The sequence below is a fragment of the Rana temporaria genome, chromosome 1, assembly GCF_905171775.1.
Source record: "Rana temporaria chromosome 1, aRanTem1.1, whole genome shotgun sequence".
Taxonomy (NCBI): Eukaryota; Metazoa; Chordata; class Amphibia; order Anura; family Ranidae; genus Rana; species Rana temporaria.
The window spans coordinates 579603423-579627932 of record NC_053489.1 but is presented as its reverse complement, the minus strand read 5'-3'; the positions used below and the strand labels follow the sequence as shown (position 1 = coordinate 579627932).

General features: G+C 41.4%; 1 protein-coding gene across 5 annotated transcripts in view; it reads left to right on the top strand.

The window, feature by feature from the left end:
- Positions 1-24115, top strand: part of DCUN1D4 (defective in cullin neddylation 1 domain containing 4) — a 106566-nt gene extending 82451 nt beyond the window's left edge. For 4 of the 5 annotated variants that reach the window (XM_040334905.1, XM_040334906.1, XM_040334907.1 and 1 more), the window contains 4 exons: positions 9139-9247; positions 19221-19325; positions 22780-22882; positions 22962-24115. In XM_040334905.1, coding sequence (XP_040190839.1) covers positions 9139-9247; positions 19221-19325; positions 22780-22882; positions 22962-23017 — 373 coding nt within the window. In that variant the 3' untranslated portion in view covers positions 23018-24115. The remainder of the gene's footprint in view (positions 1-9138; positions 9248-19220; positions 19326-22779; positions 22883-22961) is intronic. The other variant, XM_040334908.1, reaches the window with a different exon arrangement.
- Positions 24116-24510: the final 395 nt, after the last annotated feature.

Genomic DNA, 24510 nt, shown 5'->3' with positions numbered 1-24510 from the left:
TGGTGTTCTTACACAGCGCTTTTTGGAAAAGGGATATGGCCGGGATTCTCTTGTGGAGACTCTGGATCTTGTGGAGACTCTGGATTTCGTCACAGGCATCAGGCGAGAGGACCTTCTCCAGACTAAGCCCAAAGCTGACCAATTGTCCAACTACAAAGCTCCCTTTATTACAGACTTCTCTTGCCAACATGCCAGTGTCAGACACATTGTGTCTAGGCACTGGCATGTACTCAGAAGTGACAAGACTTTGAATGCTATTCTCCCTGACAAGCCGAGAGTGGTATTCAGGGGGTCCACATCCCTTAAAGACAAATTGTCACCAAATGTCTTGGATCCTCCCAAAATCCAATCAATGTTTTTGTCGGGTCTTGTGGGATTCTTTAAATGTGGGAGATGTCAGGTCTGTGCTGTCAATACAGTAGTTCCGAAGAGAACCACGAGTTTTTCCTCTAGACATTCATCTAAGACCTTTCCCATTGAGTCATTCATTACATGCTCTAGTACAGGTGCTATTTATTTACTACAATGTCCCTGCGGCCTTCAATACGTGGGCAGGACTAAGCGTTCACTCCAAATACGCCTGAATGAACATGTAACCAACATTATGAATGGCTACCTTGACCATTCAGTGTCCAAACATTTTTTGGTGGCCCACAATCAAGATCCCAAGGGCATTATATGCATTGGGATAGATAAGTTTCAGGCGCACTGGAGAGGCAGTGACCTTGTAAGGAGCATCTCAAGAACTGAAATGATGTGGGTTCACACACTAAAATGTTATGAACCGCATGGTTTAAACATCGAAGTGGATGTGAACTGCTTCATCGACAATTCCTAGTTTTGAACTTAAATCCTTGGTGCAATATGCCTCAGTTTGACATTCTGACCCTTCTTTAGTTTAAACTCATAGTGTCAAATCATGTGAGCCCTGACTAGTTGCTGTTGGCGATAGCATAGGCGGCCCTTCCTATACAGCAGGTCTAATTTATTTGTCACTGGGGTCTATAATATAATACATATAGTCTTTGTGTTTTTTATATATTTTTTCATGTATTTTTATATATTCTGTATAATATACTGTATATATTTTTATATTTCGTATTTATATATTTTATATTTTAATTTTTATATTTTGTACACTGTTTATGTATTTCGCGTAGGCATTGATTACTGCCCGCACGTAATTTATTGTACTGTGGACATAGGTCTCAGGTGCCCCGAGAAGCCATCATGTACTTATGAGTCTTATTACTAGATTTAATTAGGCACATTATTTTTAAATTATTTTTAAACGCGATTTTTTTGATTATATATGCTGAATTTGTATTTTTGCATGTATATTCTTCTATCCAAGTGGGTGACATGGTGATTTTTGCTGGATCTATTTGCCAACAGTTTGAAAATGTGAAATGCTGAGACATTTTGTAATAACATCTGTTCTGCGGTAGAGTGGTGTGATAATTACATACACCACAACTCACATTGTTGGTTTTTCTTTGTGCTTTACCAAGATTTAATGCTCAGCAATGAAGAGCGTATCATGTTGTCACCATTTTTTATGTTTTTCCACTTCCCCCGTTCGGGTTGCATGATTACTAATTTGTAACCCTGAACAAAATCTTTTGTGTACTTGGATATTGTTCCCGGATTTTGGGATACTTGGGGAGCTGCCTGATTGGCTTGTGTGGCCTCCCAGCTTGTTACCCATATCACCGAACATCTCCAGGCTGTTTTTTATAAGTTTTTACATTTGCCCTTTTCTTTTCCCTGAGTTAAGATGGCGGACGGGGGATCACCTGAGACGTGCGCCCATTACTGGCCTAGCCGGCTCCGCCTCTTTACATGTATTTAAACGGTGACGCAGGACGCCTCCTCACTACCCGTGAACAAGTCTTAGTAGACGAAACGTCGAGAGGAGACGTACTGACGTCACCGAAATTTGAGGACTACACGTTCTACTGCCGGCCGGATCCTTTTTTGCTGTTTTTAAAGTCATTTGATGTAAGTGTACTACGTTTTTGTTCAATAAATGCCTTAAACGTTATCACACCATTGTGAGTTTCTCCTCCATGACTGCTGATGGTCTGGTGCATCCTGGTGAATCCGAGGACTGTATTTGGGAGAAGTTCTTTGCAGTGGCTGCCTACATCCCCCCTGTGTTTTCGATCTATCTAGATTTAGAACTCTGGTAAGGGTCAGTGTGTATATTGGTGGTGGTTTGCATGTCACACTGTCCGTTTGCCAGTCACCAGGGGAGTTGTTGTTGTGTGATTACCTGACAATATCACACTATCTAGTTTTATTTTCTTTGTTTGCTTTTTGGATGTTCCACTGATCCACTGCTGGGAAGATTTTATCAAGATCCTGATCTCCTGTGCAGCCCAGGTGTTTGGCTAATCTGCTTGGCTTGATCCTTTGGATCTGAAAATCTGGTAAGGGTCAGTATGTTCAGGGAACAGGGATCCAGATCTTCCCACTCGTTGTGATTCTTAATGAAAATTCAATTATACACAGAACTTCCACAGAGTTTATATTTGACTAAAGAAGATTTTTCTTTTCTCCTTGGGACTTTATAGTGCTCACTATTTTTTGATAAGTCACTTTTTTAGCGCAACTCCATTCCTTCTTTTTACAGTAAGTAGTTGCCAAATAGTTTTAATATGTTAATTGACATTGTCATTGATTAAAGGGTCACTAAAGGAAAATTATTTTTTAGATAAATAGCTTCCTTTACCTTACTGCAGTCCTGGTTGCATGTCCTCATTGTTCGTTTTTGCTTTGATGTTGCTGTAATTCTGCTCTGTTCTGGACACTTCCTGGTTGTCTGTTTCCTGATCACCACAGTACTGGGAGATTCTAGTTTCGTTTTCCAAACCAATACTGCTCTATGTGTCTGTCCAGCACAGAGGCATCAAATAACATGCAAAAACTAAGCTAGATGCAAAAAACGAAACTGAAACTAGGAGGTACATTATATGATTGATTTTTATCTATTTTTAATCGTTTTTAAAAGGCATCAGTTAACTATTATGTCTCTATATCCCGTAAACAGTCATTTCAGCAAAAACAATTTTTTCCTTTACAACTCCTTTAAGCTAGCCTACCATTTTCCCATAACTTTTCTTAGGCCTCTTTCACATGGTCGTTTAGTACTGGATTCCAGCTACAAGAAACCGTGGATTCATGCAGCTGGAATGATAGGTGCATGTCATCAGCGGTTGCCTCTCAGTCTGTACGGCTAGAGACAGGTGTCCATGCCAGAACGCATCTGACTGCGTCCAGGCTCGAGTACCCATCCCTAACCACAGGTAGTTGCATGGAATAGCAACGGTTGCTGTCAGCCTGTCAATACTTGGTACAGGCTGAGCAGCCGCCACTATGCGAATGCACCTGGCATTCCAGCCGTAAGATTTTTCTGATTCGCACTGCTGGAATCCAGTGAATGTGGCTAAATGGCTGTGTGAAGGAGGCTTTAATGTTGCTAGTATGCTGGTTTCATTTTACCCAACTTAAATCATGTTGGGGATAATTTCCTAACATTGATGATTTAAACTATTGTTTTTTTACCTGTTTAAGTGCCAGAATTCTTTTTATAATGAATGAAAATTGCTAGTTTGTTGATGACAACTTTCATGCCAATACTGTCTTTCCTGACACATCTGTGTTCCTATGTCTCTGCCTGTACCTCAGTCTTTCAGAAACAACCCGAGAGATTCCTATTCTAAATCTAGCTTTTTTTCTTGTCTGTCCCCAGTCTCAGCTGTTTTGGTTAGAGTGGGGAAGAATTAGAACCCTTGTCAATTTTTTTTTTTTATTGCGGTCTTTGTCTACAGTGCAGAGATTTCCCCTGCACTTTCTGCCTCCGATGTCACCAGTTTTTGCATCAGAATGCAAGAGGAAATTTCCCTAACAGGAACTCATTAAAGGGGAACAACACCTGAGGTAGACATTGATGGTCAGACTTTCAGGCCAAGGAAGTATAGTAAAAAATAGTTTAATAGCATATAAATTTACAAACAATAAATAGGACAATGTAATTTACAACAAATGACCATTGTATGCGCAATCCTCAGAAGTCGCCAACGCACGTTTCGCCGTGGGGCTTCTTCAGGACGAAGACGAGGAATACATGAGTGACAAAAAACAGAAATTCATATGACAGATGGTCCTCCAACGGATACATCCATAAGGCATATACGGCAGAAAGAGGTCAAAATCAATAAAGAATTTGAACAAGGGTTTCCATGGACCGATATCTTAGAATGACCAAAAAGGTCAAAAAAAGAGAATCGCAGGCTTGGAAACGAGCGCCACAGGAGGGATTGCGTATCAAATATACTAGCATGCGTGGTCCTGGGCCAACTGGAACAACAGATGTCAGCAGCAGCAAGCACACCAAGCCCTAACAGGTGTGACCTTATTAAACAGTACCCCCAATAAACAACAATGTTCTGAGCTGTATGGAAATCTTGCAGCTAACACAAAATAACATCTGTGTCCCAGGGTGTAAACGGTGTAACACCTTCCCCCCTCCGTGTTTCTGGCCTCCGAATCTTTTGTTTCTGCTTTCCTTCTCCCCTCCCTCTTTTTCCTCCCCTTCTTTCTTTAATATCTAACAGGAACTCAGACGTAGTATTCTGACCAGTTTGAACCTTTACCGGCTATAAAATGCAAATTTTTGGCCTGGTTCATCAAACCTATATTTTCAGTAAAAAAAGACATTAAAATAAATTTTAGGTCATGCAAACTTAATATAATACCCATTTTTGTAAACTATAAAAGATGAGACTGCGCCAAGTAATTTAACACCAAATATGCCAGGCCTCAAAATAATGTAAATAAGAAAAAGTCATGGCCTCCTAACCCCTACCCAGATCTGGCATCTCTAGTATGTTACATATACAACTTCATTCTCAAAATCCTGCATAAAAGACTTCAACTGGCAACTCCTCAAATCTAACATATCCAAAGGAAATTCACAATCCAACAAATATCGGAAGATTCCTGCTGCCACAATTTGCACTGGCCAAAATGCTGGTGTGAATGTAGCCTTAAAGGGTTACTAAAGGAATTATTTTTTTCTTTAAAATAACAAACATGTTATACTTACCTCCACTGTGCAGTTTGTTTTGCACAGTTTGGCCCGGATCCACGTCTTCTGGGGTCCCTCGGCGGCTGTCTCTGGTCCTCCCCGCAATTACTCACCACAGTCATGCGAGAGCTCGCATGGTGGTCAGTAATTGCTGGCGCGCTCCCGCTGGCCGCTCACTGTATCACTCGGCCCTGCCCCTCGGCGCGCCGCGTCACTGGATGTGATTGACAGCAGCGCCAGCCAATGGCTGCGCTGCTCTCAATCCATCCGCTCTAGCCAATCAGCGGCCAGGCTGAGCTGTGAAGAGGATATCGGGACCGCGCGCGGGACTTTCGAGGGGGCAGGTAAGTATAAGGGGGGCTAAGGGGGGGCCGGCAGCATTAGATGTTTTTTCACCTTAATGCATAGATTGCATTAAGGTGAAAAAACATTTTTCTTTACAACTCCTTTAAGCATCAAATCAGCACTCTGTCAATGGCTGAGAGTACTGACCAGTGTGCTTTGACATGGTTGGAGTCAGATGCTGGAGTCTGCTGAATGCTGAGACCAGGGGAGGCAGAGAGGAAGGGGTGCTGTGGCTACACAGAGAGGTGCAGGATCTATAGGAGTTCTGTCCTACTCTCTGCTGCCGACTGCTGAGACAAGTGGGGGCGGAGATGAGGAAGGTGCAGCAGCTGCAGGAGAGAGTGCTAGGGCCACATGAAATGGGCAGGAGGGCTGCATTTGGCCCACGGGCCTTGTGTTTGACACATGTGCTTTAGGATATTCAGTCTCCATAACAAGATGGGATGCCACAAAGAAACGTGATACACCTCTGAGGCAGCTGAGTGGGGTTGGGGAAATTGGACAGGTGGGATATCTTAGAACCACATATGCAGTTGTGGTGGAATTTGCTTATTGGCCACTGGGTATAAACCTCTGCCACTAAATGGAACTGTGCTGAAAATTTAACTACCTATGGCCAGCCTTAGACCCCTTTCACACTGGGTCACTTTGCAGGTGCTATAACGCTAAAAATAGTGCCTGCAAAGCGACCTAAAAAAAGCCGCTGCTGTCCCTCCAGTGTGAAAGCCCCAAGGGCTTTCTTAGTGGAGCGGTGCGCTAGCAGGATGGTAAAAAAAAAGTCCTGCTAGCAGCATATTTGGAGCGGTGAAGGAGCGGTATACCGCTCCTCCACCGCTCCTGCCCATTGAAATCAATGGGGTACTGCGGCTATACCGCCGGCAATTTTCGGTGGTCTTAACTCTTTCTCAGCCGCTAGGGGGGGTAAAAGCGCACTGCTAGCGGCCGCATACGCAGCAAAATTGACAGTAAAGCGCTGCTTAAAATAGCGGCGCTTTACCGCCGCCCCCGTCCCAGTGTGAAAGGGGCCTTAGAATTGCACTGAAAGGAACAGCAGGGCACAATCTCTTTACAGCACCATAAAGCAGAAAGAAGACCCTGCATATGGATGTGAAAATGTCTGTCCCTTGTACACATATTACAGACCATAAATACAAATACATTTTGAAATCATAAATACTTATGAGGTAATCATCTGATTTGGTATTGTATTAAAAAAAAATGTCTGCATAAAGTTAATAATGTTTATGTATATATCAGCAGCCGTATTTTTTCATTGCATATACAGTGGATATAAAAATCTACACCCCTGTTAAAATGTCTGGTTTCTGTGATGTAAAAAAAAATGATACAAAGATAAATTCATTCAGAACTCTTTTTCCACCTTTTAATGTGACCTATAAACTGTACAACTCAATTGAAAAACAAACTAAAATATTTTAGGGGGGGGGGGGGGGTTAAACTAAAAAACTAAAATAATGTGGTTGCATAAGCAATCACAATCAAACTCATGTTAAAGGGTAACTTAACTTTCGTGGGGAAAAAAATAGCAAATAAAGAAAAAATAATATAGCATATACAATTGTGACACAAGTCATATTGTAATTGAATGTTATTAAAAATTTCCTTTCATTATTTAATCTGCAGCCGTTGTAGCTTTCTGAAAATGCAATGCAATATGGCAACCTGGAGGTGCTCTGTATACAGAATGTGTACTGAATGGCCCCCAAAAACATAATTTCCTGCTTGTGTAATTGGCGCACCGATTTTTGCAAAAGTCTACACTAAGATTTCAGGCATCCCCTGGAAAAAAAAAACATTTTGGTGAGCTACTCCCAATAGGAACATTTCTTAAGGGATGCAGGCCAAGTAGATTTCTTCATTAGTGCCCTGAAGTTGCACAGCTGAGTGATAATTATGAAACCACTCCCATTAGATTTATTTTCCCACATGGGCACAGAGGAATTTCTTCAGAATACCAAAAGGTAGGAATCTGCAACATAGTTTGTTAAGATCCTTGCAATGTACATAGATCACCCACAGGGATTTTTTTTTCCTTAACAAAAGTGGACATACACTTTAAATAGGAGTCAGTACACACCTGCCATCATATAAAGTGCCTCTGATTAACCCCAAATAAAGTTCAGTTGTTCTAGTAGGTCTTTCCTGACATTTGCTTAGTTGCATCCTACAGCAAAAGCCATGGTCCGCAGAAAGCTTTCAAAGTATCAGAGGGATATCATTGTTAAAAGGTATCAGTGAGGAGAAGGGTACAAAAGAATTTCCAAGGCATTAGATATACCATGGAACACAGTGAAGACAGTCATTATCAAGTGGAGAAAATATGGCATAACAGTGACATTACCAAGAACTAGACGTCACTCCAAAAATTGATGAAAAGACGAGAAGAAAACTGTTCAGGGAGGCTGCTAAGAGGCCTACAGCAACATTAAAGGAGCTGCAGGAATATCTGGCAAGTACTGGCTGTGTGGTACCTGTGACAACAATCTCCCATATTCTTCATATGTCTGGGCTATGGGGTAGAGTGGCAATATGGATGACTTTTTTTTTATAAAGAAAAACATCCAATCCCGGCTAAATTTTGCAAAAACACATCTGAAGTCTCATGACCTTAGTCAAGGTAGAGGGAATTATGAACAGTTCCAAATACCAGTACATATTGGCTCAAAACCTTCAGGCTTCTGCTAGAAAGCTGAACATGAAGAGGAACTTCATCTTTTAGCATGACAATGACCCAAAGCTTACATCCAAATCAACAAAGGAATGGCTTCACCAGAAGAAGATTCATGTTTTGGAACGGCCCAGCCAGAGCCCAGACCTGAATCTGATTAAAAATCTGTGGGGTGATCTGAAAAGGACTGTGCACAGGAAATGCCCTCACATTCTGACAGATTTGGAGTTTTTTTGCAATGAAGAGTGGGCAAATATTGCTTAGTCAAGATGTGCCATGCTGATAGACTCCTACCCAAAGAGACTGAGTGCTGTAATAAAATCAAAAGGTGCTTTAACAAAATATTAGTTTAAGGGTGTGCACCATGTTTTTGGAGTTTTACTTCTCTTTACCCTCCACCTAAAAGATTTCAGTTTGTTGTTTAGCTGAATTTGTCAGTTTATAGGTCACATATAGGTGGAAAAAGTTCTGAAATTATTTATCTTTATCCAATTTTTTTATATCACAGTAACCTAGAATTTCACCAGGGGACTTTTCATATCCACTGTATAGTCTTTTCTTAGCCGTGCTGATAATCTTCAATTAGTGTTAGGGTCTCCAACTGAATAAAATATACTATATTTATTGGCGTATAACACTCACTTTTTTACCCTGAAAATAGAGGGTAAACTGTGCCTGTGTGTTATACACAGGGGGCTGTGGAAAGTTCTTTTCCTAAAACTTCCCTCCTAAAGTTAGGGTGCGTGTTATACGCCTGTGCATGTTATACGCCGATAAATACGGTACTCTGCTATCTCTAATTATATAAAATGCCACCAAGCTTTTAGTTACAAGACCGCATATTATTTTTGTCTAGGCTTCAGATCTGATAAGAGGGCAGTTTTTATTTATGACATCAAAAGTAGCTTTTAGCCACAATAATTTTGTGATTTGTAAATGCTGATGCCTGCCGATGATTCATGTAAAGTACATAATATCAGCTTCAAACAACTGTTTTGTCTTTGTTTTTTAGATGTGATAGCACTGAGAAACTTCGAAACACTCTGGATTACTTGAGATCCTTATTAAATGAGCCAACAAATTTTAAACTTATTTATAGATATGCTTTTGATTTTGCACGGGTAGGTAAGATTTACTGCCAATAACTGAAAATATTTTATTTCTAATATCACTAGATGTCTTGTTACTCAGCTTCAGATTTCACCTGGCATTGCTGCCTGGGTATCACTGCCATTTTCTAGTTTGACATTGACTTAATGAGGTTGCAAACCTCCATGGGGAAGTTGTACCTATAGGTAAGCCTACAATAAAGCTTACCTATAGGCACTGTAAATATCTCCTAAGCGTGCACTGTTCAGGAGATATTTACTGTGCCGATGATGTCATTGGCGCACGCACTCTGCAGCAACGGCCGTCCGTGCCATTTCTTCAGGCGAGTGTGGCATGACCGGTGGCTCCCGCACACATGCCCCGGAAGGAAGCCTGGGAAGATGGATGCTGCCTGCAGTAGGGACGATGTAGGCTTTGTTTGCAGGTAAGGATCACATAATGTGCTAGTATGCAATGCATACTAGCAAATGATGCCTTTATGGCATAAAGGCCTTTATGCCTTTACTTTGCAGGGAAGAAAGAAAAACCCACCACCGTTTACTTCCTCTTAAAGTGTCACTAAACCCACATCATAAAAAACTATCAATAAATGGTGAATTACATGCTGTTCATACTCACTTAGTCACTATGAAATTGGTTTTCTGTGTTCTGCAAAAAAACAGGTTGATCCTGCTGTTCTCTTCACCTTCTGTTCATGTCCCCAATTCAGCTAGGGATTTTTCAGCTGTGGTGGCAACTCTGCACATGCTCAATCTTCAGTGAGTTTTTATGCTGAGCATTTCCTCCCTATCACATCTGAGCAGCCCATGTGACTATAGAGTCACACGTGGGCATACAGTATCTCACAAAAGTGAGTACACCCCTTACATTTTTTTTATATTTTATTATATCTTTTTATGTGACAACACTGAAGAAATTACACTTTGCTACAATGTAGTGAGTGTACAGAATTTATAACAGTGTACATTTGCTGTCCTCTCAAAATTACTCAACACACAGCCATTAAAGCAGAGCTCCTTGTTTGCTTGGTTTGAACACAGGCATTTCACACCCAAAGATTACTTTGTGTCTCACATTCTGACTTTCCTACAATTAGGACTTGAGCAGAACTTGGCCTTAGGTACTCTGTAAGGACAAGTTTATGCCTTTTTCTATTCTTTTCTCTCCCTTGTCAAAGGTGTATCTTGAATCGGGTCCCTCTGCCAGCAACATGTGCTTCCTTGGGACCGCAATCTGGTTCTCCTGTGCCCTGCAGAAATCACCGTTTGAACCCATCAGAGAAATCCCCAAAGATGATCTCTCCTACAAAGTAGCCTTCTTGGTTGCTATCAGTCTGTAAAGGCGGCCATACACGGTTCGAATTTCGAAATAATTTTCTTTAGAAAATCGTATCAAAGAATTTTCGTACAAATTTCGCACCGTTATTGGGCTGCAGCAACAGCCGATTTTCATGCGGCAAACAAATTTGAGGAATCCAACATGTTGGAAATTTTTGGAATATTCCCGGCAACATGAAGGTTTGGTTGGCCGAATTTCGAAAATCAATGGTCGCATCATCGGATCAAAAAAAAAAAAAAAAAGAACTTTCTGTTTTTGAAAAAAAAATTTGTTCGAAATTCGACCGCTTTAGACATGTTTTTTGAGCTAGCAATTCTCTCATCCTAAAGAACCATTATTCTTCACAAGGACATCTTACCCCAAGAACATTTTTTTGGTATCATTCCTTTATCTCAGTAAAGACATATTCCTTCCTTTTTTGTGCCCTGCTCCAAAGCACTCAACAATTGCTCTCCACTGCCTGGATGCAGGCAGTACCATCAGAGTGTATCCCAAAGCATCAGCTTCTGACAAGAAGATGGACCTCCTTTTGTTCAGATTTCAGTACCTCACAAGGGACATCCAAGTCCACCATCTCTGCATGGATAACTCCTCTCAAGAGCTTACACCCTAACAAAACTCCTTTGCTTTTACCTACTCAGTTCACCAGATCGGTGGGTGTTTCCTGAGTTTTTTCCAACATCAAGCTTTGCCAGCTTTTTCAGGTCGCCATTTGGTTATTTTTTACACTTCCACATTCTACCAGGTGGACGTCCAATCTTTTGTGGATGCAGCTGTTGGCTGCAAGGTTCTTGGAACGAGTACTCTGAAGTTAGGTCTGTTGACCCTTGTTGTTGTTGGGCCTGTTGACACAGTTTTATTTACCTAGTGGTTGCCTACCCTTTCTATTCATTGCTTGGGGGATGTCCCAGGGTTTAAGAATATTCAGCCTGTGTCTTGTACTGTACAATTAAGATTAAAATAATTTTGGCCTACTTGTATATTCCATATCTTGGAGTACAGTACATGACAAAGGCCATCCTCCCTTCTATTGCTGGCTTACGCTCCATTCCTTGCTACAAAACTGAGGACTTGTGGCATAGGGTCGGGTTATAGGGGGGATCCCTGGGTGGAACCAACATATAGATATTCAGCCTGTGTCCTGTGCTGTACTCCCAAGATATGAAATTCACAGATCAGTCAAACTCTTTTTTTTTTTAATAGCCATTTTTTCTAACATTTGATAATTTTTTTCTTCGATTTAAGATTCCCTTACCCGATGCTTGAGATGGTTCTTATGCACACATTATCCAGATCAGTGTATTCTCAGCAATCTATATCCACATGGAAATAGCATGTACAAGACGCAAAGGTTGGGTCCTGGACTGGTCTCCGGCCAGTTGGCAGACGTGCCGACTAGGTGGCTCAGGTCTCCAGGTAGGATGGGAGACCTGGGTGGAGTGATGGGGGATGGGGAGCAGTGGAACGCACGCAGCGGCTCCCACCAGCCATCCCTGTTAGCGAGCTTTACTGGCTCTTTCGCCATCTCTGTAGCTCTTTCTTTTACCAGTTGTGGGTCGGCTTGCTCAGTGCTGGTGACTAGATGCAAGCGGCCTCCTTTTTAAACATTATTTTGTGATTTTTGATTTTGAATAAAACTTTTTTACACTATGGGAGCTTTTTTGGTCTACTTCCTATGAGGAGCTGAGCAGAGACTATTTCTACACTGGCTGGCTTGAAAACCTTGGAAGTGCTACAACTGAAGGAACATAACGGCAGCAAGAGGAGCAGTCCATCTACCCCCCCTGATGTGCCTGTTGCCCCTGTAGGGGTGTATACGTCCCGTGAGTGGGGACTCATAAGGGGGATCAATTTTATTTTACCTGTTTCAACCTGAGGATCAAGCAGCTAGTTGGATTTCAGAAGTCACTGAGATTTTGGCTTGTTGTGGATATACAATTTAGCGGTTCAGTCTCATTACTGGCCGTGTCTTCGTGTCAATCTGGTGCCACTATTAACCAGGTGTACTTGCCCAGAAAAGTGGAGTTCTCTGGCTTGGACTTGAACTTTACATTTTTGCACATTCACTTTCACCTTATACTAGGAGGAAGCACTTTATGAATTTACATGTGCTTCACATGCTTTTTTGACATATGTTTTTTCTTTTCACTTTCACTATTTTATATACTTTATGGATTGCACATTCAGACTTTGAAGGGGGATCCTGGAGTTGATCACCTATCAGAGAAACACTATCATTTTTAGAATATATAATTTACTCACTTTATTTACCTACACTTGCTAACGGCAGCCCAGATTTCACACGGCACCAGGGAACAGGTGTCAGGATACTCTGATACATGGGATATGCTGATGTCTCCTAGTTAGTTAGCAGCGCCACCACCTCTACTATTCTTCCTTTACATACAATGGATTGGTTTTGCCAGCAACAGTTTAGTGGGTGGCTTCTGTCTTAATCTCCTGTCAGTGTATAAGCAAAGGACTATTTGGCTATAAAGTTGGGCTGTGGAGCAAGGCTGCAAAAACTGTTTCTGCGCATGCCCTTCGACTGACAGTGTTTTTTTGGCATGGTCTTGGACTCCCACTTCAAGGGTGTTGCTGTGGGTAAGAGTACGCACCTACCCCAGCACCTTGGCACAGCAGGGAAGAATCACCACCCGACCTTCCTTCCTTCCATGGCCAAGAGGATTTCATAAATTCGTTCCAGGCCTCAATCTCAAATGCCAGACCCAAGACAGGAGCCCGGTTTAACTGCAAATCTTAGGCTTCCAAATCATGTGACTGCTTGGAATTAGAATTTCATACTCTTGGCACTAAAAACAACCAATTTAACATATCAAAAATATTCCTCTTTTTATTCTTACACACAAGGTAACTTTCCTTACCTCTATCAGCTCTGTAATGTGTGAGTGAGCTGTTGAATTTGTCCTGTAAAGTACTATTTCTGGTCTTGCACAAGGACAAATTGGCTTTGGCCTTTCACCTGAGCCAGATCATTGTTCTTCTGTTCCTCTGTCCAGCTCTAGTGCATCAGAAGGAGATCCACCCTCATTATCTGAATGTAGTTCACGCTGTACGTGTCTACTTTGCGACTTTCTCTTCCATTAGAAAGGCACTCTTTTTATTCATCCTTGATGGTCCTTGAATATGGGAACCAGCTTCTCGGACCAATTCTTGGTTGCTCAGACAAAACATCATGTAAGTTTGGCAGCAAGTCTGCCAACTGGTCTTTTGTTCATATGTTCCCTAAGTTTTAACAGGATGTTCAGGTCTCATTTGATTCCAGTTTTGGCTATAAGCTCCTTCTGGTGTCTCTTTGAGCTCCAGACAGCTTCAGGTTCTGTTGTCATTGTGTGGGCCTGTTAGTGTTTTGTTGCCATTTCCCACCACTGAGTTGGATGGCTGAGTGGTGGGAAATCGTCTATGAATCCTGTGTACTTCAATGGACAAGAAATAAAATTGTTTTTTGCTCTCATTAAAAAAAATCTCTTTCTTGATGTTCATTGAGAGACACAGGTCACACATACTCTGTGTCTACAATCTGTCTATAAACTAACATGGCATGGGACTGGCATGTAGAAGGGGTTAACCGGGCTGGTCACTTTTTTGTTTTATTTTTTTCCTTTACTTGCCAGTGTCCACCTCCTCCTTTAACTGGCAGTATAACTGAATAGTGTTTGAATTCTGTGCCCTTAGTGCTTTCTAAGAAATAGATTTTTGCGATAAGTTCAAAAAAACTATTGTATTTTTTTTTTGTCAGAAGAGACTTATAAAGTCTCTTCTACCAAAAATCTCTTCTTGCTAACGTTTGTTTTTTTAATTTTAACTTTATTTTCTATTTTTGTATGTCACCCCAATTGTGGAAATTTTCCCTCACTTTTTGTCCTTGAAATTGCCAATATAAAAAGTTCTAACCCTTCCAAATTCCACTAAAAATGTTAGAAAGAAAAGCCACATATAAACCTGTCAAAAGCTCTAATCCTCCCTTGCTTTATACCAAACAAAAAAGTTTTAGGTGGAGTTCAACTTTCCAGTGATACTTTTTTTGCTAAAGAAGGGTAATATTTTCATTGCACATATTTTATTTATCTTTTTCCCTGTTGGTGCATCACCAAGACAGGAAATGAAATCTCCCCCTTATAGGGATACACAGGCCAATAAAACGTTCCCATTGTGCTATTGTATTCTGACAGTGGGACTCCTCCACTGTCCGAATAAACTGATCAGCATCTGTTTGATCAAAAGAATCCATCATTTCTGTTTGACAGCCATACACAAAACGAAAATTTTCATCCATCTTTGACTAGGTTTTAGCCCTTCCTTCTATTTAAAATCTAAAACATGCTTTGATTTTAATATATTTGTAAGCAGATTTGTTGGTGTCAATATGTCTTGCATTTTTGTATATAGCAGTGTGTTGATGAGCAGCCATATTTATGTACCTTCTGACCACTTCAGAGGCAGCTGGTCTCTAACTGTTCCTTCTCTCTCACAGCCTCTGAATTGACGTTGTGAGATTTTAAACACAAAGATATTTCTGCAACATGGCTAGTGGAGGGTATGAATTCTGTATTCGAACATAATATGACAAGGACACCAAGGACTCTGGTTGTCTGGCTGAATGTCGTGGTGTAGTTGACAACATAGAGTTCGAGGGGCCATGCTCTGCAGGCCAGAAACGTAATACAATTGTTTTGACATGCAATTCTGGTTTACCCAGATAAGGGAGAAATGCCAACAGAACATCCTCCTAACTGCTAGAAACAAAAAGCACAGAGGGTTACAAGAACCTCTCACATCAACCTACTCTGTGTTTTTCTTGTCCCTACTAAGTAGAGAAGACAAAATTCTAGGTGTTTTGTTTAAGGATGCCAAAACTGCTGACATTTTAGTAGCTTAACATACAGTGCATACGGAAAGTATTCACAGCGCTTCACTTTTTACACATTTTGTTATGTTACAGCCTTATTCCAAAATGGATTAAATTCATTATTTTCCTAAAACATCTACAAACAATACCCCATAATGACAACGTGAAAGAAGTTTTCAATCTTAAATTTAATTAATTAATTAAAAAAATAAATCACATGTAAATAAGTATTCACAAAAGACAAGAACGGAACATTTCATAGCTCAATTCACCAACCAGTCTGCTGACCAACCAAATTAACCTGTCTAACCAACAGTCTGCATTAAAAACAGGGGTTTAGTTGGCATGCATTTGCAAACACATGCGTAAGCTGGCAGGCCTCTTCACAGCACCCTGTGTATGCTTGCAGTCCTAAACGCTGCTGAATTTATGAGCGTCTCCACAGTGGTAGAACATGCATTCAATGGATAGATGAGGGGCAGGCGGGCCTGGAGGCAGCCCATTCCACCTTAAAGGAACAGGAGCCCACTGGGCATTCCAGCACGTGCATACACAGGGTGCCGTAAAGAGGCCTTGCAGCTTGCGCATGCGCTTGCAAATGCGTTCTAACTAAACCCCTGTTTTTAACGCAGACTGTTGGACAGGTTAATTCTGGGGTGGTCAGCAGACTGGTTGGTGAGTTGAACTATGGAATGTTCTGTTTTTTTCTTTTATGCGTTTGCCCTTCTATGTGCTCCTTGCTGTGAAAGCCAGTTATAGGTGGGGGCAGGGGCCATTTGTTTGTTACATAAGTATTCACAGCCTTGTCATGACACTCAAAATTAAGCTCAGGTGCATCCTGTTTCCACTGATCATCCTTGAGATGTAGATACAACTTGATTGGAGTCCACCCGTATTAAATTCAGTTGATTGGACATGATTTGGAAAGGCACAAACCTGTCTATGTAAGATCCCACAGTTAACAGTGCATGTCAGAGCACAAACCAAGCCATGAAGTCCAAAGAATTGTCTGTAAACCTCTGAGACATTATTGTATCGAGGCACAGATCTAGGGAAGGGTACAGAAACATTTCTGCAGCATTGAAGGTCCCAATGGCCCCCATCATCCATAAATGGAAGAAGTTTGGAACCACCAGGACTCTTCCTAGAGCAGGCCACCCGGCCAAACTGAGCAAATAGGGGGAAGAAGGGCCTTAGTCAGGCAGAGCTCCAGCATTTCTCTGTGGAGAGATGAGAACCTTCCAAAAGAACAACCATGTAAAAAATGTAGTAGATGGCGCACGATTATCAGTGTATCTAATAATGATCAATGGTAAAATAGCATATGGTCCATAAAAATACAAAGGGTTTGGTCAATAGTCCAATAAAAGTCCAATTTAAAATCCAAAAGATATATACCAGCACTAGCGGCAGCAACCCTATAGCAGAAGCAGGCTCTGGAAAATATATATGAAAGAAAGAGAGATGTGCCCATCTAAGTGCAGTAAGCATGAAATGTAATAAGGAATGACATAAAACGAACAGCCAAGTGACTACTCACAAGCATCACAAATAGGAAGGGCATGTAGATAATGGTGGCCAACCCGATGTCACCAGGGTGGTCAGCAGTTCATGGGTCTCAATCCGCTAACACAGGAGCGTGGGAGCGCTTGATGTCGCAGGAGCGGTAGAAGTTCCAACGGTCCAGTACCTCAGAAGCCTCGACAAGCCACGGGAGAACAGAGAACCAGGATGCGCTGCTAGAAACGGCGTGCATGTCAGTGTGGAACACAGCGTGCCGTCGTCGCACCGGAAGTGACGTGGTGAGCCGGGCCAGCCAATGGGATAGGCCCGGCTCCCCACGTCACTTCCGGTGCGACGACGGCACGCTGCGTTCCACGCTCACACGCACACCGTTTCTAGCAGCGCATCCTGGTTTCCTGCTCTCCCATGGCTTGTCGAGGCTTCTGAGGTACTGGACTGTTGGAACTTCTACCGCTCCTGCGACAACAAGCGCTCCCACGCTCCTTTGTTAGCGGATTGAGACCCATGAACTGCTGACCACCCCAGTGACATCGGGTCGGCCACCATTATATACATGCCCTTCCTATTTGTGATGCTTGTGAGTAGTCACTTGGCTGTTTGTTTTATGTCATTCCTTATTAAATTTCATGCTTACTGCACTTAGATGGGTGCATCTCTCTTTCTTTCAAAAGAACAACCATCTCTGCAGCACGCCATCAATCAGGCCTGTATGGTAGAGTGGTCATACGGAAGCCACTCCTTAGTAAAAAGCACATTACAGCCTGCCTCGAGTTTGCCAAAAAGCACCTAAATGACTCTCAGACCATGAGAAACAAAATTCTCTGGTCTGATGAAACAAAGATTGAACTCTTTGGCCTGAATGGCAAGCATCATGTCTGGAGGAAACCAGGCACTGCTCATCACCTGGCCAATACCATCCCTAGAGTGCAGCATGGTGGAGGCAGCATCATGCTGTTGGGATGTTTTTCAGTGGCAGGACCTGGGAGACTAGTCAGGATCGAGGGAAAGATAAGTGCAGCAATGTACAGAGACATCCGTGATAAAAACCTGCTCCAGAACGTTCTGGACCTCAGACTGGGGAGAAGGTTCATCTTCTAACAGGACAACGACCCTAAGCACACAGCCAAGATAACAAAGGAGAGGCTACAGGACAACTCTGTGAATGTCCTTGAGTGGCCCAGCCAGAGCCCAGACTTGAACCAAATTGAACATCTCTGGAGATCTCAAAATAGATGGGCACAGACGATCTCCATCCAACCTGAACTTGAGAGAAACTGCCCAAATATAGGTGTGCCAAACTTGAAGCATCATACTCAAAAAGACTTGAGGCTGTAATTGATGCCAAAGGTGCTTCAACAAAGTATTGAGCAAAGGCTGTGAATACTTATGTACATCTGATTTATTTATTTTTTCATATTATTTTTAATACATTTGTAAAGATTTCAAACAAACTTATTTTACATTGTCAGTGCGTTGTATTGTTTGTACATTTTTTAGGAAAATTTATGATTTTAATCCATTTTGGAATAAGGCTGTAACAGGACAAAATGTGGAAAAAGTCAAGCGATATGAATACTTTCCGGATGCACTGTACTTTTTGATTCCCTGGTTTGCTTCTAGACTGAGGTTACTGAAGATGATATATAATGGCATCCATGAGTGAGCGTTATCCACAGGGTAGATTTCCTGTTTTAACTTTTCCATGCATGGTAAGACTTATAGGGGTCCCCGGCTCCCACTGTTATTGATATATTGATATTGCTTTGTTTCAGCCATGTCATTTCTGGTCTGTTTGATGTGGAGACAACTAGTGAATAATTTCTGTCATTTAAGATCAGGTTGGAGATCTGGATCTTCATGACAACCGGACACTGAATGTTGGCTGGGGAAGGGAATGCTAACCTGTTTTGTGTGCCTCTTGGTATATTGGTATAAGGAGCAGTTCCTCAGTCAGGACCATTGTGGAAAAGTCACAGAAAGTGTTACAAGTTTTAGCAACAGCCGTTTTTAAGGAACAAAGAACAGTATTGTTTACTCTGGATTTGCAGCTCAATGACAATCCCTATCAAGTAATGGTATAGACATATACTGTAGGTAGTGTTTTCTACAGAATAATGGGTAATATGCATTTTACGTGGGTAAGTCCACTGAAAACATTGGTTAGCCGAACAAGACAAAACTAACTTGTTTTCTTACTTTTGTTAAGTAATTTTTTATTTTATTATTATAATTTTTTTTATTTATTTTTTTAGGAAAAAGATCAGCGGAGTTTAGACATGAATACAGCAAAATGTATGTTAGGACTCTTGTTAGGAAAAGCTTGGCCACTGTTTCCAGTGTTTCATCAATTTCTAGAGGTATGATTGCATTTGTCATTTAGCGTATCTTTTTTTTAAAGGAAGATTTAATAAAACCTAATTAAAGCCAGCAGCTACTACATTTGTCTGAAAGACTAGTGTAATAACTGTCAGGTTGTGGTGTTGTTGGTTTGTAATTTTGTGAATAACAGTGCTGCTTTCCAGCCACCGTAATTCACATGACAAACTGTCGGCTACTACTGTAGTAATCTCCGAACTAGCTGGTGGCTGTTGAGGATTATGGTTTATGGATTATGGCTGTTCAGTCTTTTCACAGTACAAAGAGAGCAGAGGAGAGGTGGGTCTGAATACCAACGAGGGCTGCAGATATACAGAGGAGGCAGAGGCTCTGTCTCTGTACTGCACACTCCTCCCCTGTGTGCTGTCACTCAGAAGTCTGTCTCCTGGCTCCAGCTTATTGAGCTGCGTGCTTGGATAGTGGTGAGGGAAGGGGACAAGCTATCCAACCATACAGCTTAGTAAGCGCCATATCATTTTTAGTGATGACAAGTGCTTTGTGCACTGGGTCCCAGGGGGATTTAACAAGGCTTTTTAACTTTTAATGAGACTACTTCTTAAAGCTGGACTGTCCACAGAGCACCTCCCACTTCGTGAGACTCCAGTTTTATCTTAGTGTCTTTAGGTGATGGACCTGCTCTCCTCCGGAGAAGTATTTTTACTTTTTTAAAACCATACAGTTTTTTTTTCTTTTCTTTCTTGACATGGTGGATCTCCATTACTGCCTTGGAACTTGGAATTTACTGGAATTGGAATGTTGTAACAGATGCAGGTCTTGCAGGCTTGAGTGGCATGTACAACTCCATGACAGTCCAGGGAACAAGGTCCCCAGACGGTGTAAACACCCTTTGTCAATGTTTTCTAACTGATAGCCTACAGAGCTCTGCAGCTTTGGACTTCCCTTTTACTAGCTCACCCACTCAGAAAGGTTGTTCACTTTCCAGAAGTGGACAATTGACAGTGGAATTCCCAAGCTACCAATGCCTAGAACCAGGGGAGTGGTCTCTACACCCCAAGGTCTTTCAGAATCTCAATTAAAGGTGCTGCGAACCAGTTTTGGACATTCTAGCCTACAGGTTTAACAACATGGTTAACAAATTTATGGCCAAGACCGAGGATTCAATCGCTTTTACAGCAGGTGCTCTGGTGATTCCTTGTGCTCATTTATAGCTGTTTTGCCTTCTTTACAAGATAGAGGATTAAAGGGTTCAGTGTATTCTCAACACACCAGATTGGCTCAAAAGAACATGGTACATGGCATTCTCAGACTTCTGGTGGATGAGCCCTGGCTTCAAAACAGACCAGGCTTGCTGGCTCAAGGCACCCTATTCTATTTTCCTTATTAGTCACAGGCTTTAACAGTGTGACTGTAGAAACCTAAGTCCTAAAAATAGGGGTATCTCTGCTTCTGTTATTTCCACCTTACTCAGGGCAAGGAAATCAAACTCCAATTAGATTTATCCTGGCACATGGAAGGCTTACTTTGCTTAGTGCAAGGATAGAAGGCCTAACTCTAGGGGAATGCTCTATCACTTGTATTTTGTCCTTTCTACAGTCTGGTCTTTACCAGTATCTGGTCCTGAGTACCCCCAAGGGACAGGTTTCTGTCTTATCCATCCTTTTTCAAAAACCCCTTGCTTTGCAATCTATTAACAGAACTTTTCTATAGACAGTTGCTCCTATCATTCACCCACGTCAACCTCCTGTGTCACCTTGGGCCCTCAACCTGGTGCCCTCTCCCTATGAGAACCCCTTTAAAATGATTAGAGACATTCCTTTGGAAGATCTCATCTTTTAAATTATAAATAAATGCAAATCTGTGTGGTTTTTTTTTGGTTTTGGATAGAGTAGGGAAGGATTAGAAAGCCTAGTTGTTATTGTTGTCAGTGCCCTCATTAGGGAGATTCGCCTTCTCTATTGGTCCCGATTGCTATTATCACCAAAAGTGAAAGTAAATTAATTTCAAATGTTGGGTTGTCACTAGAACAGGAATAGGGGGGAAATCTTTCTTTCACTAGTTCTATTGACCCTGCTGATAATAGTAACAGGAGTTGGAGAGATTTCCTGGGACTTTCTGTTTTGGCTATGTGATAAGAAGTGAAGGGAAATCTCCATCATGGGACACACATAGCAACAAATTATCCTCCTTTACTCTATCCAACATGGGAAAAAAAAGTTTTGACTTTAGTTTCACTTTAAGGTTGCCACCTTGGTTGCCGTCATGTTTTTTAGGCATGTTCCTGAGTTAGCAGCTCTCTTCTAAAGAGCCTTTGCTTGTTTTACACAAGGAAATGGTGGTTTTGAGACCTAAACCTTCCTTTTTACTTAAGGTAGGGTGACCAGACATCCCCGGTTTCCGGGGACAGTCCCCGGATTGGTTTTGAACAGGGGCTGGGGCAATTTCAAAGACAGTCAGTGCAGAATTATTCTGAATTCCACCCCCCCGCTCCGCCGCTCCTACTAGCTTAGGGTGGTGTATTTTTTTCCATTATCTGTGCCCCTTTCTGATGATTATGTGCTGGTCAGAGCGGAGGGAATATTTCTTCAGTTTCGGGTACATGCCCATTCAGCTCCGCTCGCATGTTCTGCCTTGGCTCAAGTCCCGGCCAGCCGCCTGTCTGCTTATCTCCTTGCCTTCCCTGGCTGAGTGATCTTCCTCTGCTGCCCACCCAGTAGTGAGAATCAACAGGCTGTGAGGCAGGTAGTGGTGGCGGCGGGAAGGGAGTCTCTGATTGCCGCCATTACTGGTAAAAAAAAAAAAATGTCCCCGGATTTCATTTTAAAAATCTGGTCACCTTTACTTAAGGTGGTCTCTTTTTTCACTTCAACAAGGACATAATCATTCCTTCCCTCTGTCTTTCCCAAAAACATGACAAGGAGCTGCCTTAAATTTCCTGGATGTTGTTAGGGTCGGCAGAGTCTGCTTGGCAGCCACAACCTTTTTTTTCTACCATGGCTGTGCTTGTAGAGGAGTCCCCGCTTCCTGTTCCACCATTGCCAGTTGGGTCAGGCAACTAATTTCCAAGGCCTGCACAATAAAGGAAAAGATTCAGCCCCAGTGTTTGGAGAGGTTGTGCTGTTTGACAGGGGTGTCTGCATATAATGGTGTCTCAAGAAAACTAGAATACCTTTTGGCAATGAAACTTATTCATATCAATGTGTTTCAGTTGTGGTTTGCTAGAGATGAGCTCTAAACTAGTTTGTGAAAAGATAGTAATTTATATTTTGTGGCATTCACCTTGAAATTTGGCTTTTATAACAAAGCAGATGTTTGATACTTTATATTTCAAATTTATATAGAGACTACACATTGATGTTGGTTTGATAGGGTAAGGACATTCTTTAGTGTTTTATATGAGTTCTCTTGAAATCTGTGTACTTTTCAAATAGACTCTGCTTCCCTCCCATAACTAACCTCCAAAATGTGTATTTGCAGCAATCAAAATATAAAGTTATAAACAAGGACCAATGGTGCAATGTTCTAGAATTCAGCCGCACAATTAATCTTGACCTCAGTAATTATGATGAGGACGGGGCATGTGAGTAACTCCATAAGTTTCCATTATTTTGGGCTTATTCTTCTTGATCCTTCAATAATCTCCTCTGTTTCTTCCACAGGGCCAGTATTGTTGGATGAATTTGTTGAATGGTATAAAGAAAAACAGATGGCATAACACTTTAACTATGCATAGCAGCTGAAGAGTCATTGTTAACACATTTGCATCAACCATTAGCCATAAATTGCTGTTTGTTTGGAACTGCATGTTGTTTCTTTGCACAGTGTATCCCTCCCGCTGGATCTCTGGGCGCATTTGCTGTTTGACCGGGCGTGCTTTACGTGCAGCATTGTTCTCTTTCCAGGCTGCTCTGCATTTTGTATTGACACTACAGATTGGTGAACTTGCCAATGTCCTCACTGTGATTATGTGTATATTGCTGTTAATTTTTTTTTGTATATGCTTGTACATAGGTGCTTCTCTTAAAGAACCTCTGCTGAAATGTATTGTAAAAATGACCTGCCATTTCTAGTCACTTTTTCTTTTCGAGGAACAAAACTGAAAATCTAAATTTGTTGTTAGGAATGTCTGTTGACATTTTTTAGCATTTCATGCACTGAAATGACAAAACATCTGTTCAAAAGTGTAAATGCAGTTATTTTTGTAGCAGAATGTGACATTGCTCCTGTAAAACTTGTTTATGTGTACAATTTTTCTTAGTGTCTGTTTCCCAAATTAATTGGAGTTGGCAATTTAGTTGGCTGGACTAATATTTAAGCCAAATACAGCCTATAGCACTACTAATTTCTAACAAATTAGTAAACTGTTTTCTAATTGCACAAAATCACTGGAAAAGCATGGTATTAATAGCTAGAATGTTGTATGCTATGCCTGACTACTCCAATTAGAATTAATTAGGGTACCCTCATTGGTACTGATGGTTTTGTTGCTTGTTGTCCTTCAGATGAAATGATAGTCTGTGGACCATTAGGGTCAATTCACACCACATGCATTGTCATACACTGTAGTGCATTTTCCAGTGCAGTCAGTATGCATAAGTATGAGAAAAGCCACTGCTTGTATTAAGGCCTGTTAACGCCAACACGTTGTCTTGCAGCACATTTAAAAAAAAGAAAACACGTTTAGAGTGTGTTTATCCATGTTTTCCTTTAAAAAACTATCAGTCTTACTACAACCCCAGGGCAATATATATATTGCACTGGCAGAAATTGTGAAATCCTGGCATTGATATTAAAAACATGACTTCTCATGCCATAAAACTGTCTGTCTTTTATGTAAGGATAGTGATCATAGGAAGCCATTTATTATCACATAGTTGTTTGGCTCCTTTTTAAATCATAATGATAACTCAATTCACCCAAATTGCCCTGATCAAAAGATTACATACCCTGGACTGTTTGGTCTTGGTACAGACACACAAGGTGATACACACAGATTAAAATCTGTGGATTTTTTAGTGTCTGTCTATAAACAGCCGATGAGTTTGTTAGCTCTCACGTGGATGCACTGAGCAGGCTAGATACTGAGCCATGGGGAGCAGAAAATAATTGCCAAAAGACCTGTGTAACAAGGTATATGGAACTTTATAAAGATGGAAAATTATATAAAAGCATATCCAAATCCTTGAATATGCCAGTCAGTACTGTTCA